Source organism: Pteropus vampyrus, unplaced genomic scaffold, assembly GCF_000151845.1.
Source record: "Pteropus vampyrus isolate Shadow unplaced genomic scaffold, Pvam_2.0 Scaffold53, whole genome shotgun sequence".
NCBI lineage: Eukaryota > Metazoa > Chordata > Mammalia > Chiroptera > Pteropodidae > Pteropus > Pteropus vampyrus.
The window spans coordinates 3790630-3802707 of NW_011888834.1; the positions used below are offsets into that span (position 1 = coordinate 3790630).

Genomic DNA, 12078 nt, shown 5'->3' on the forward strand with positions numbered 1-12078 from the left:
TGAGAAAAATATTTAATTCTTAAAGATAAGCAGCCCTGTAATAGGGTATATGTGGCAGTTCAGTAGTTTTATCAAGATGCAGGCTCTGTCTGTCTTCTCTGCCATCCTTAGTACATAAGTTTTCAGCCTAATGCTTTTAACCTTGCAATTCTAGGCACGTGTCTGCCTCCAAGGCAAAAAGAAGGGGCATGGTAGCACCAGCAGCTCTTCTTTTGGATCTGTTCCTGTAATCAGATAAGCACATGCTTTTTCAGAAGCCACTGTTCAGATTTCCTCTTAGATCTTATTGGCCAAAACTGGGTCAGTGACCACCTCTAAGTATAGGGGAGACTGGAAATTAGAAAATCTGTTATTCCTCCCTCCCCCAGCTTCTAAAGTGAGAGGTGATGAAGGGAGAAGAGTGTTAGAACTGGCTTTGGGTTAGCCATCTAACAGCATATGCATTGCCGAGGGGTTGTAGCTCGCATCCTCATTACTTTTTCTGTTACAGCCTTGGTTGTTTTCTAACATGCATTGAGGGTTTATCACTTGCTTTACAGGCTTTTTTGCCTCAACTTCAAGCAGTGTCTAGGTGGTGGTTGTTTTGGGTTTCGTTTTCTTTTTGAAAGCGATTTCTCCATTGGTGTGTGAGCCCATTGGTGATATGGGTGGCATCTTATATTTCTGTATTCCCAGCATCATGTGCAAAAGTGCCTGGCACATAGCTGACACTCAGATGTTTAAGTGTTTGAAGGGATACAAAACAGATTAGTACTTACCTCATGGAGAAAAGGCTTTTATGTTAACCTTACATTTTAGGTGGTATTTACCCTCAAAATAAATAATAAATGTTTAAGCAGCAGCAAACATTACAGAGTTCATGTACTAAAGCTCAAGCATGTTACTTCAGGATTACTTCTCCATCTCTTTGGCAGGCCCTGTTTAACCTCTGTCTCCCTGTCTCTCTCTCTCTTTCACATACACACACACTCTTTTTCAATGTTTTGATGGTTTTATTTTTTTGATCCATGCATATTATATAAAATTCAAATGTTACATAAGAGTGAAAAGTTTGCCTTCTATTCCTACCTTTGAACTACCTATTTTTATTTCCTGGAGTTAACCAGTACCACTGTCTTGTGTTTCCTGCCAGAAATATTCTAAGCATTAATAAGCATACATTAAATGATAGCATACTGTAAATAATTTTTTGCTTTTTTCCCTTATGCTACATAAATATTAACATCCTATACACATTTTTATAAGTAATAGATTCTACAGTTATTTTGTTTAACATTGATTTCTCACATATATTTGGGTAATCTTTTCATATCAAAAAAACTTATAACAGATTCTTTATTAGCTCAGTCATATAGGTTCCCAATCCATAGCACATCATACTACATTAGAAGCAGTATATCAGAAGGAGATATGAGCACTACCAGTAATAACATCGCCACAAGGTGCAGGAAATAAGTACTGCTGGAGATAAGGCCATAAGCACAGGGTAATGAGAGAAGTGAAAACTGGGAAAGCTGTTGAGTTGCAATAGTTTCACTAGTGAGTAGTGGTTTCGTAAATGTTGGAAGTAATGTCAGTCACTCTACTTGAGACAAATAAGCATAGTCTTATTCTTATATAAGAATAAGGATGAAGAGAAGAACTAAGAAATGTTTTCTAGTCCTGTCTACCCATGGAATGAGTCATGAAAGTATTAATAATAAATATTAAAATATGCATTTTCAATATTATTGACTATATTACCAATATTATACTTTAAATGCCACTGAATTATACACATAAGTTAAAATTAAAAATATGCATTTTCAACTTAATGATATTTTCAACTTGCGATGGGTTTATTAAAATGTAACCCCACCATAAGTCAAGGAATATCTGTATATCTGTCTACATTTTGTCTGTATTCCAGAGATGTTTGGATCAATGTGGACACTGCTATCCAATAGGATGGTGTATTCTTAGTAGAAAAATTCATTAATGATGGAGGTGCCTGTTAACCCAAGTTATTGTAGTCTGTATAACCAGTGTACCTTGACTTTGTACTCTAATTTTTTTGAGTTTGATTCTGTTTTTGGTTTAATGGGACACAGTTAATTATGCTACTTTTTAGTAAACCGTTAGGTACTCTTAATTTATCTATGCTTTTGATACAAATTTTTAAAAATGGAATGAAATATTTATATTTGCAGAAAATGGCTCTCTCTACATAGTGATGGATTACTGCGAAGGAGGGGATCTGTTTAAACGAATAAATGCTCAGAAAGGCATTTTGTTTCAAGAGGATCAGGTGAGTTAACATTTAGGCGATTGACTCTTCCTCCATTATGTTATTGAGAAATAATGCTAGGTTTGTTTATATACATATTTATTTATAACTGCAAATGCTAATTATAATTACTATGGGAGTTTGGTATCATATTCTAATATCTTAGTCATGTTTCTGCTGTAATTAGTTCCCATATTAGTTTAGTTCTCTATGCAATTTCCTGTTTGTAATATTGTTATATGTGTAATATACGTTATATCCTGTGTGTGTGTATATAAAATACTTAGATTTATGGATATAACTTAATAACTTATTATAACTGGTTAATCTATATCCTGTCAATCTGGCTTATTGCTACGAGACCATATCTTCCTAACATGTAACTTTGCCAGGTAATTCCAGCTCTAGAAGCTTAGCATTGGTATCTGCATTACATCTAATATCTATTTTGATTTCAAGGATCTCTAAACTATGACCCTATCCTACCTAAGTAGTCTTATTTTTTTCTATTATTTCCTAATGTGCATCTTTTTTCATTTATTTAACAGATTTATTGAGGATGCATTGTGTGGTAGGCACTGAGCGCGTATTTATACATCACTTTCTTCTACTTATGTTCTTATTGTGATTGTCTCTTTATTTTGGTAATACTTACCCCCTACCTCTCTCTTACTAATATTCTACCATTCTTTAAAGCTCAGCTCAAGTCTAATCTTTCGTGATCTTTTCCTTCTCTAAATTGCATTTCTCATTATCACCTTTTCTTAATTTTAATTGGGTGCTTTAACTTAGGGGAATGGAGGGAACACTGTGCCAAGAGTGTTTTAATTGTTGTCTTTTTTAATTCTTATAACTCCTCCTCCACAAATTAGTGGATTTTTTTCTATTTAATAGATAAGAAATCTAACAGAGGTTAAGTAACTTTCCCCAAATCACATAGTCGGTGTTTGAACTTACTTCTGCCTAATGCCAAAGTTTATAAAATTTTCTTTTTACAAATATAAATTAATTGTAAAATGATTAAAAAGTTCAGAAAGTCTTTCCCCACTGTTTTTAGTTTGGTGTATTCTTCCAGAGTTTCTTTTTCATACTTGGACATGTACATGTAAATATTGAGAAACACATATTCAGAAATGGAACATTATACATACCATTCTCTTTCTTGCTTTTGTCACTTAAAAATTATTTTGATTATCTTTACATATTAGTCCATATAGATCAGTTATATTAGTTTTAATAGCTGCATTATATTTCATTCCAGCAAAGCCTGTGCTTTTCATTTCTTTCTACTCTTTTATCTTTGTACTCTATTTCCGTTTCCCTCCCCTCCATAGGCTACTATTCCAGTGTCTTTAATGAATATCCCTATGTATTTTTGCAAAATGGCTAACATTGTTTTGTATACATGTATTTTTAAGTGCATATCTATTGTATAATAGCTTATTTATTTTTACTCTTTTCCCTAAGTGCTATGTTTCTGATCCATCCGTTTTGCTATGTGTGCATATGTTGCTTCTAACTGCTATATGATGCTGCATTGTATTTATCTAAGTCTATACTTATTTTTCCTGCATCATGTACCCTTCTTAATATATTCCAATAATTTCACATCAGAATTATATCTCCAACTAGGTCATAATTTACTGTAGAGCAGAGCTTTTACTTATGTCATATCAGGTTGCTTAGGAAACTTGTGTCTATGGTAGACACCAAGTTGGCACAACTAAGCAGTTGATTGGTAATAGCGTACAGGTGGGGACTTTTAGGTTCTTAGCAGTAACTTGAAATCTGGTAAGGTGAGATCTTGGGTTATATTTTAATTAAGTACTATTAAGTATTTAATGTTATAATTCTCAAATTTTCCATAATTAAGCCTACTAGACAGAGCACAGAACTTGGAGTAAATCAAAAAAAATTTGAATTTGAGTTCTTGTTCTACTTGTCAGCTTAGTAATTGTTATGTTAACCAAGTCTTCCACTGCAGCTCTTATAACAGTGTTGAGCTAATTCATTAGTACATATGGAGGTAACTCAAAATTTTTATTTTATTTTTTCTAAATTTAGGATCTAAACTTAGGAAGGTGAAAATCTAAAGAGTTGTCAGAGATTTGCTCACTCGATTAAGCTACGGCAAAGTAAAAATACTTTAAAATAAATGTAGGTGGAGAGGTTTCTGGGAATATAGCAGAGTAAGAAGCACTAGGACTCCATCTTCCTCCCAGCACAACAATTACAGTGGCAGAATCTGTGTGATGTAACTGTTTTGCATCTCTGGAGTCTATTGAAGGCTTGTAGCTTCCAGGGAAAGGCTTGGATAATAAATTGTAGTTAATGTCAGCTAATTTCAGCCCTTAGCTCTATAGTAGCAGCTACCCATCCCTCAAGTCCCAAGGCAGCCAGCCACGTATACTTTCCCAGGGCAGCTTGCATGCACCTCGTGGTAACTAGAGTGGGCAATAAGATCCCTGTCCTCCAAATATCGGGGATCTGTGCTCTGTTCTGTGCTCCGATTATTGAGCTATTTCTCATCTCTAAAGTACAGATAAAGAGCTACGCACTCATTCTTGTTGCACTTTCACCTCATTGTAACCAGTCCCATCTCTCTGGCTAAAGTAACTTCTAGGAGATTTAAAGGGCCAGTGCCCCTTTATTTTCTGCTTTGTTTCTTTCCAGACATTACATTCAAAAGCAACCACATATACAAAGGAAATTAGAAAGTCATCATGCATACCTAGGGAAAGATTCAGGGTTAGAAAAGACCTGAGAAGATTTTAAGTTTATACTCAGACTGATCCTCAGCTCAGAGTCAGCATACAAAAATTAAAACAAACAAACAAACAAAAAGCACTGAAAAAAACCAGCAAACCCTGAGGAAGGAGGAGAAACTTATTTCAATAGTTACCACATTATTAGGTTCAGATGACTTAATTTTCAACAACAAAAAAATCCCAAGGCATACAAGAGACAGGAAAGTATGGCCCATTAAAAGGAAAAAAATAGATCCTGTCCCTGAAAAAGACCTGATGGTCATCTCCTGGACAAAGACTTTAAACAACTGTCCTAAAAATACTCTAAGAACTAAAAAAAACATGGAGAAAGTCAAGAAAAACAATGTATGAATAAAATAGAAATGTCAATAAAGAGAAAGCCTAAAAAGAAACCAGAAAGAAATTCTGGAGGTACAAAGTACGATAACTAAAATGAAAAATTCATTTGAGAAACTCGAAGAATTGGTGAAAAAGCTTTGACAGTGGTAATTATTGAGTCTGAAGAACAGAAAAAAGAAAAAGATGAAACAAAAGTAAGCAGACCGTAAGGGACCTGTGAAACATCATCTAGTAGACCAAGATCTGCATTGTGGGAATCCCAAAAAGAGAGGAGAGAGAGAATGGGGCAGAGAAAATATTTGAAAAATGTTTAAAAACTTCCATTCCCAAATTTATTGAAAGACGCGAATATAAACATCCAGAAAACTTAACAAACTCCAAAGTGGTTAATCTCAGAGACTCACACCAAGACATAATTAAACTTGAAAGGCAAAGACAGAGAATCTTAAAAGCAGCAAGAGATAAGTGACTCATCTTGTACAAGAGAACTTCAATAAGATTATCAGCAGATTTCTTAGAAACTTTGGAGACCAGGAAGCTGGGGCATACATATTCAAGTGCTAAAAGAAAAACTGTCAACCAATAATTCTCCATTTTGTAAAACTGTCCTTTAAAATGATGGGGGAAATTAAGACATTCCCAGATAAACACTGAGGTTATTTGTTATTGCTAGTCTTGCACTGAAAGAAATGCTAACAGGAGTCTTGAAGACTGAAATAATAAGACACTAGACAGTGACTTAATGCCAAATGAGGAAGTAAGGAGGTCAGTAAAGGTAAATACATAAGCAGTTATTAAATATTGTAATGATGGTTTGTAACTCTCCTTTTTGTTTTCTGCATGACTTAAGAAACTAACACATTTTCTAAAAAGCAACCATTATTCCAAAAGCTAGTATTATAACTGGTTTGTAGCTCCATATTTTGTTTTATACATAATTTAAGAGACTAATGCTTTTTAAAAAATATCTGTTTATGTTTTTGGACACACAAAGGTATAATTATATAAAAATATGATTTTGTGGCATCAACAACTGAAAGAAGTGGGATGGAGATGTAAAGGAGCAGAATTTTTGTGTTATTGAAGTTAAACTGGTACAAATCCAAATTCGAGTATTATAACTGTAGTATATTAACTGTAATTCCCATGGTAACAGAAAAGAAAATAGATACAGAATATATACAAAAGGAAATGAGAGATGATTTTAAATGTTTACAAAAAATCAACACAAAAGAAGACCGTAGTGTAGGAAATGAGGGACGGACAAGCTACAAAACGTATAGAAAACAAATAGGAACATGACGGAAGTAAGTTTCTTCATATTGGTCAGCCTTAAAAAGGAAGGAAATTCTGACATATGCTACAATATGGATCAACCTTGAAAACATTGTGTTATGTAAATAACCAGTCACAAAAAGATAAATACTGTATGATTCCGCTTATATGAGGTACTTAGAGTAGTCAAAATCATAAGAAACAGGAAGTAAAATGGTGATTTCAAGGGTCTAGAGAGGAAGGGAGAATGGAAAATTCTTATTTAATAGGTATAGAGTTTTAGTTTTGCAAGATGAAAAGAGTTCTGAAGTTGGATAGATGGTGATGGTTACACAATAATATGAATGTGTTTAATAACACCCACATATACACTTATAAAGAGTTAAAACGGTAAATTTTGTGTTGTGTGTATTTTACTACAACTAAAAACTTGAAAAAATATACATGAACGTTATATAATTATAAGGATCCTTAGCTCTTTCATAAAGCAGAGGATATTATTATAATGGAATATCTGCTTTCTAGGCAAATTACACAGAAGGTATATAGTAAGCAAAATATTATCTTTTTTTAGATACTCTAAGATCAATTTATTGTTCTCAGAGAAAGCCAAGTTCTGTTTTTTTATTAATATTTGTCAGTAAAAGTTTCTCAAGCTTTTTTTTCTTCTTAATGACTAAACCCATTAAAACTGTATTCTTTGGTAAAATTTTGACACATTTCATCGTGCAAAGGAACCCGAGTTTTGGAGTATTGTTTTGGTGCTCTAAGGCAGTTCGAGCAGTAAAAATAAGATGTACACACACAACTGTAATTCAGACAAGTGTATAAGTACTACCATATGGTGTTTGGTTGGACTGGCTCAACATTTCTAAACATTTGAATTTGAAAGCCGTTTGAGAAAGGGAATGCCATTATCCCAACAGTATTTTGTAAAAATTATGAACTAATATATACAAGGAATAAAAAGGAGAGATTAGAAGCAGAGTTTTAATTTAAGAATTTTCCTTTTTCCCTAATCCCAACTCCAAGTAATCAAACACTAATATAATGAGTCTATATTAGAATGGACAAGGGATGGAAGTTTAGCCTTTCTACTTGTACAAGTTGTGATTTCCTTAGCTTTATTTATACCTTCCATCCAAACTTAGCTCTGGAGTCACATCTGTCCAACTTTATCACTTCCAAGCTGAGCTGACTCACCTTTGTGCTTCTTCAACACTGGTTAACTTACTCATCTTCCCCAATAGTCTTTGCTAGGGATTGGCAAACAGTGACCTGTAGGCTGACGTCAGTCTGTTGTCTGTTTTGTAAATAAAGTTTTATTAAAACAGTTATATTTATTTGTTTGCATGTAATATGTGGCTGCTTTTATATTACAGTGGCAAAGTTGAGTTGAGACAGACCATATGGCTTGCAAATCCTAAAATATTTACTTCGCAGAATAAATTTGCTGACTCATGTTCTTTGAGCTCTTTTCTTTACATTTTTGTCTATTCCTGTACCTATCCAGGTATATCATTGCTGCTGAATACTTTTTTTGTCAAATTATAAAGGAGTATAGGTATGGGAAATATGATAACAAAAAAACTTATCTGTAGAATGAGGTGTAGGTGATTTCTAGATGTGTTCCAGTTCTACAGGTAGACTGCGTAACAATAAGATTTAACTAAAGTTTTCATCTTCTTTTTGTACTTGTTCCTGATCCCTCTCTTGTTGAATTAATTGCTTTCTCAGTGTAAAGTTTGTTGTATGTATTATTTATTACTCATATTACAGATTATTATTATTATAGGTATTTGTTTATTTTTTACCACTGTATGAACTCCTTAAAGTCACAACTGTATTTCACTTTTCTACTTGTAGTGCCTTATGCAAATGTGGAAAGGAACTTAAAAATTTGTGTAGTCCTTAGTAATAATCTATTGAACTGAACTGAGAGGCTTGCTTTTTTAAGAAAATAAATTTTTAAATATTAATTTTAGGTTATTTTAATTCAATATTTGTTCTTTAGAAAAAATACTGAAGAGATAAGAATAAAAAGTAAAGCTTGTTACTTACCTTTCATTCTGTTTTCTGAAAAATTTCTTCCCTGAAGTAAACATTGTTAACTGGTAGTTATCCTTCTATATTTCCTTTATTCTTTCTTTCTAAAACACACCACATGCTCATATATAATTATATAGAGTTCGGGTATGTAATATACATAAACATATACTTAAAAAAATAGGAGTATGCTATACATACCATTCTACAACTTTCTTTTTTTCACTTAACAGTGTACATAGAAGTACTTCATTCTTTTCAGTGGCTGCATGGTATCTCTAGTACAGTGATATCACAGTATATTTAATCAGGCCTCTTGGACATTTAGGTTATGTTTTTTGCTCTGACAAACAGTGCTGAAGTACACATCCTTGTACACATCTTTTTGTATTTGTGATACTATATCTGTGAGATAAATTGGAAATTGCAGTTTGCTCTTTCAAATGGTATGTGAATTTAAAATTTTTACATACTTTGTAAAATGACTGTAATTAACTTCCCACAGATAGGGTATGTGCAGGCTTATTTCCCACGTTCTGGCCAACACTGTTTATTATTTTGTTTTTGTCAAGTCAAAACGGTATCTTGTTTTAATTATTAATTTTTTAATTTGAAGGAAGATTAGTATTTTATATATGTGTTCATTGGGTTTTTTTCCTCTCTGTCATTTGCCTTTCCAGCCTTTTGTCCACTTCTCATTTTGGCTGCCATTATTTTTCTTTATGATTTGGAAGCACTTTTGGACATTAAAGAATTAGCAATCTATCAATTGTGTTGCAGATATTTTCTCAAATTATTATTAAACTTTATATATTTTGTCATGCAGATGTTTTAACTTTTATAGAGTCAACTTTGTCACTCGTGTTTTTTGTGACTTGTGGGTTTTCTGTTATGTTTTTAAAGTCCCGCTTCAATAAAAAATTATAGAATATTAACCCATGTTTTCTTTCATTATTGTATAGTTTAATTTTTATGTTTCAAAATGCCATCTACTTGGAATTCTTTTTATATGTTTTTGTTCAGTTTTTTAATTAAATTTATTGGGGTGACATTGATTAATAAAATTGTATAGGTTTCAAATGTATGTACAGTTCAGTAATATGTATATTGCATTGTGTCTTCACTACCCACAGTTAAATTTCCTTCTGTTACCATATGTTTGACCCCCTTTACCCTTATCAATCTCCCCCGCCTTCCCCTGTGGTAACCACTAAAATTGTTGTCTGTGTCTTTGAGTTTTTGTCTTGTTCATTTGTTGCTTTCTGTTTTATATCTCCCATATGAGTGAAACTATATGGTTCTCAACTTTTTCTGTCTGACTTATTTCTTTCGGTATTAGGGCTAAGAAAAAAATGAAGCCTTTTTACTTTCAAGTGGCCAGCTCCAGAGTGTATTTATACATGATAAATGTGGGGAGAGAAAAAACTCAAGAGATGTCATCCAAATTTCCAGCCTGATTTTTTTTTCTTCTTATGATTTTTATTCGTTGTAAAGAACATTATAAAAAAAAGATACATTTAAAAAGAAAACACCCACTATGATCTATGATTTTATGATCATACTATCATAAAATATAAATTATTTCCATTTTTCACTCTTTGAAATTTTCTTAACATATTTATTGTGATTTATAAGAGATGCTTCAGTAGCAGTCTCTTACATTTTAAAGTTAGTATGTGCATATGTGTCATTAGGCTTGAATAGCTATGTAATGTTAGTGACTACAAATTAAAAATAAATTACAGCGTAAGTTTTCTTTAAGGATTTATTTCCCTTCAGCCCCAGATATTCATGAATCCTTTAGTAGTCAAGGAAAGAGTACTGTGAAATGCAAATTTTAAAAGACATGACAAATCTGATTTTTTTCCCCCCTAGATTTTGGACTGGTTTGTGCAGATATGTTTGGCCTTGAAACATGTACATGATAGAAAAATTCTTCACCGAGACATAAAATCCCAGGTATGTTTAGTCTAAATGGATATGGACATGGAACTGGAATTTTTGACCCCAGTCTAATCTACATCAGATTATCTGTTTTCTCCCTTCACTGTAATCCTAGAAGTCTTCATCAGCATCTTGCCTTAGATCTCCTGCCTACTTCCTGCATCTTCCTCTTTCTTCATTTACTTTCTCATTATAACAGAAAATATCCAAAAAATGGAAGTGTGGAACTTATACTTTTTGAGATTTTGCATGTTTGCAGATGACTGTATTCCATTCTCTTACTTTAATGATACTTTGGATATAAATTTCTAGGTTGGAAATTGTTTCCCTACAGAATCTAGAATATAGGGTTCATCTGTCCTTTGGCTTCTAGTGTCGCTGTTTAGGAATTTAAAGCCATTATGATTTCTTATCCTTGTTTCTTCACTCTGGAAGATTTTAGGATCTTTTCTGTGATCTCATTGTTCTGAAATTTTAGTGTCATGCATTGGTGAGGTTCAGTTTTTATTCATTATGTTGTATACTTTTGATCTGAGAATGTATATTTCCTCAGGAATGTTTTGGACAATGTTTAGCTATATTTTTTAAAATATTATTTCTCTATCATTATCTTCATGGTTGTCTTTTAGATTTTTTTCTGGACGTATGATGGAGGTGCTTAATCTATCCTTTCAAGTATCTTATTTTTTTCATATTTTATCTCTTCGTCTCTTTACATTCTAGTGAATTCCTCGACCTACCTTCCAGTTAACTAAATCTCTTTTTAATTTTGTACAAACTAGGGCTTATCTCATCTAGTTTTTGTTTAATGATTTTTTCTCTTTAAGACTTTTATGGATTTTCACATCTATTCTTGTTTCTGATTGGTTCTTATTTCATAATGTCTTGTTCTTTTTAAATGGATATCTGTTCCTTCATTTACCTTTTTGCATTTTCTAAACATCTTTACTTTCAAGTTTTTGTTGGACTGATTTTATAAAATTCTATCTGGAGTGAATTTTTGTTTCGATGATATTTTGGCTGCTTTTCTTTGTATTATATTTATTCATATGTATGTTTTTTCTCTATAACTCACTCATCTTTGCATAGAGGTTTCATAGAGGTTTCATGTTTCACTTATGCTCTCTCAGTTCCCAGAGTGGGGAGTTCCAAGGAAGTTCATTTCCTTGTGTCATGGCCAAGGGTCTGTCTCTTACATCAGGCCTGAAACTTCTTATATAGCCTAATAGTCTGTATGAGAAGAAGAGGAACTGTCCCTCAACCCCCTTCCAGCTAATCCTATTTCACCCCATTTCACTCTATCCCTGTCAACCCCACCTTGTGTCATCTTTGATTGTGAGCATGTGCCTGATTCAAGTCTCCTGGCTGATATGGGGTTTAATTCATGTTATTCCACAAACTCCCGGCTTCACTGTTTATTCATAGAGTATTGGAGTCGTG

General features: G+C 33.0%; 1 protein-coding gene across 6 annotated transcripts in view; it reads left to right on the top strand.

Moving 5' to 3' along the window:
• The window catches only part of NEK1 (NIMA related kinase 1), a 130358-nt gene that overhangs the window by 12678 nt on the left and 105602 nt on the right, over window positions 1-12078 (top strand). For 5 of the 6 annotated variants that reach the window (XM_023530729.1, XM_011360276.2, XM_011360278.2 and 2 more), the window contains 2 exons: window positions 2190-2287; window positions 10570-10653. In XM_023530729.1, the coding sequence (XP_023386497.1) occupies window positions 2190-2287; window positions 10570-10653 (182 nt within the window). The remainder of the gene's footprint in view (window positions 1-2189; window positions 2288-10569; window positions 10654-12078) is intronic. The other variant, XM_011360279.2, reaches the window with a different exon arrangement.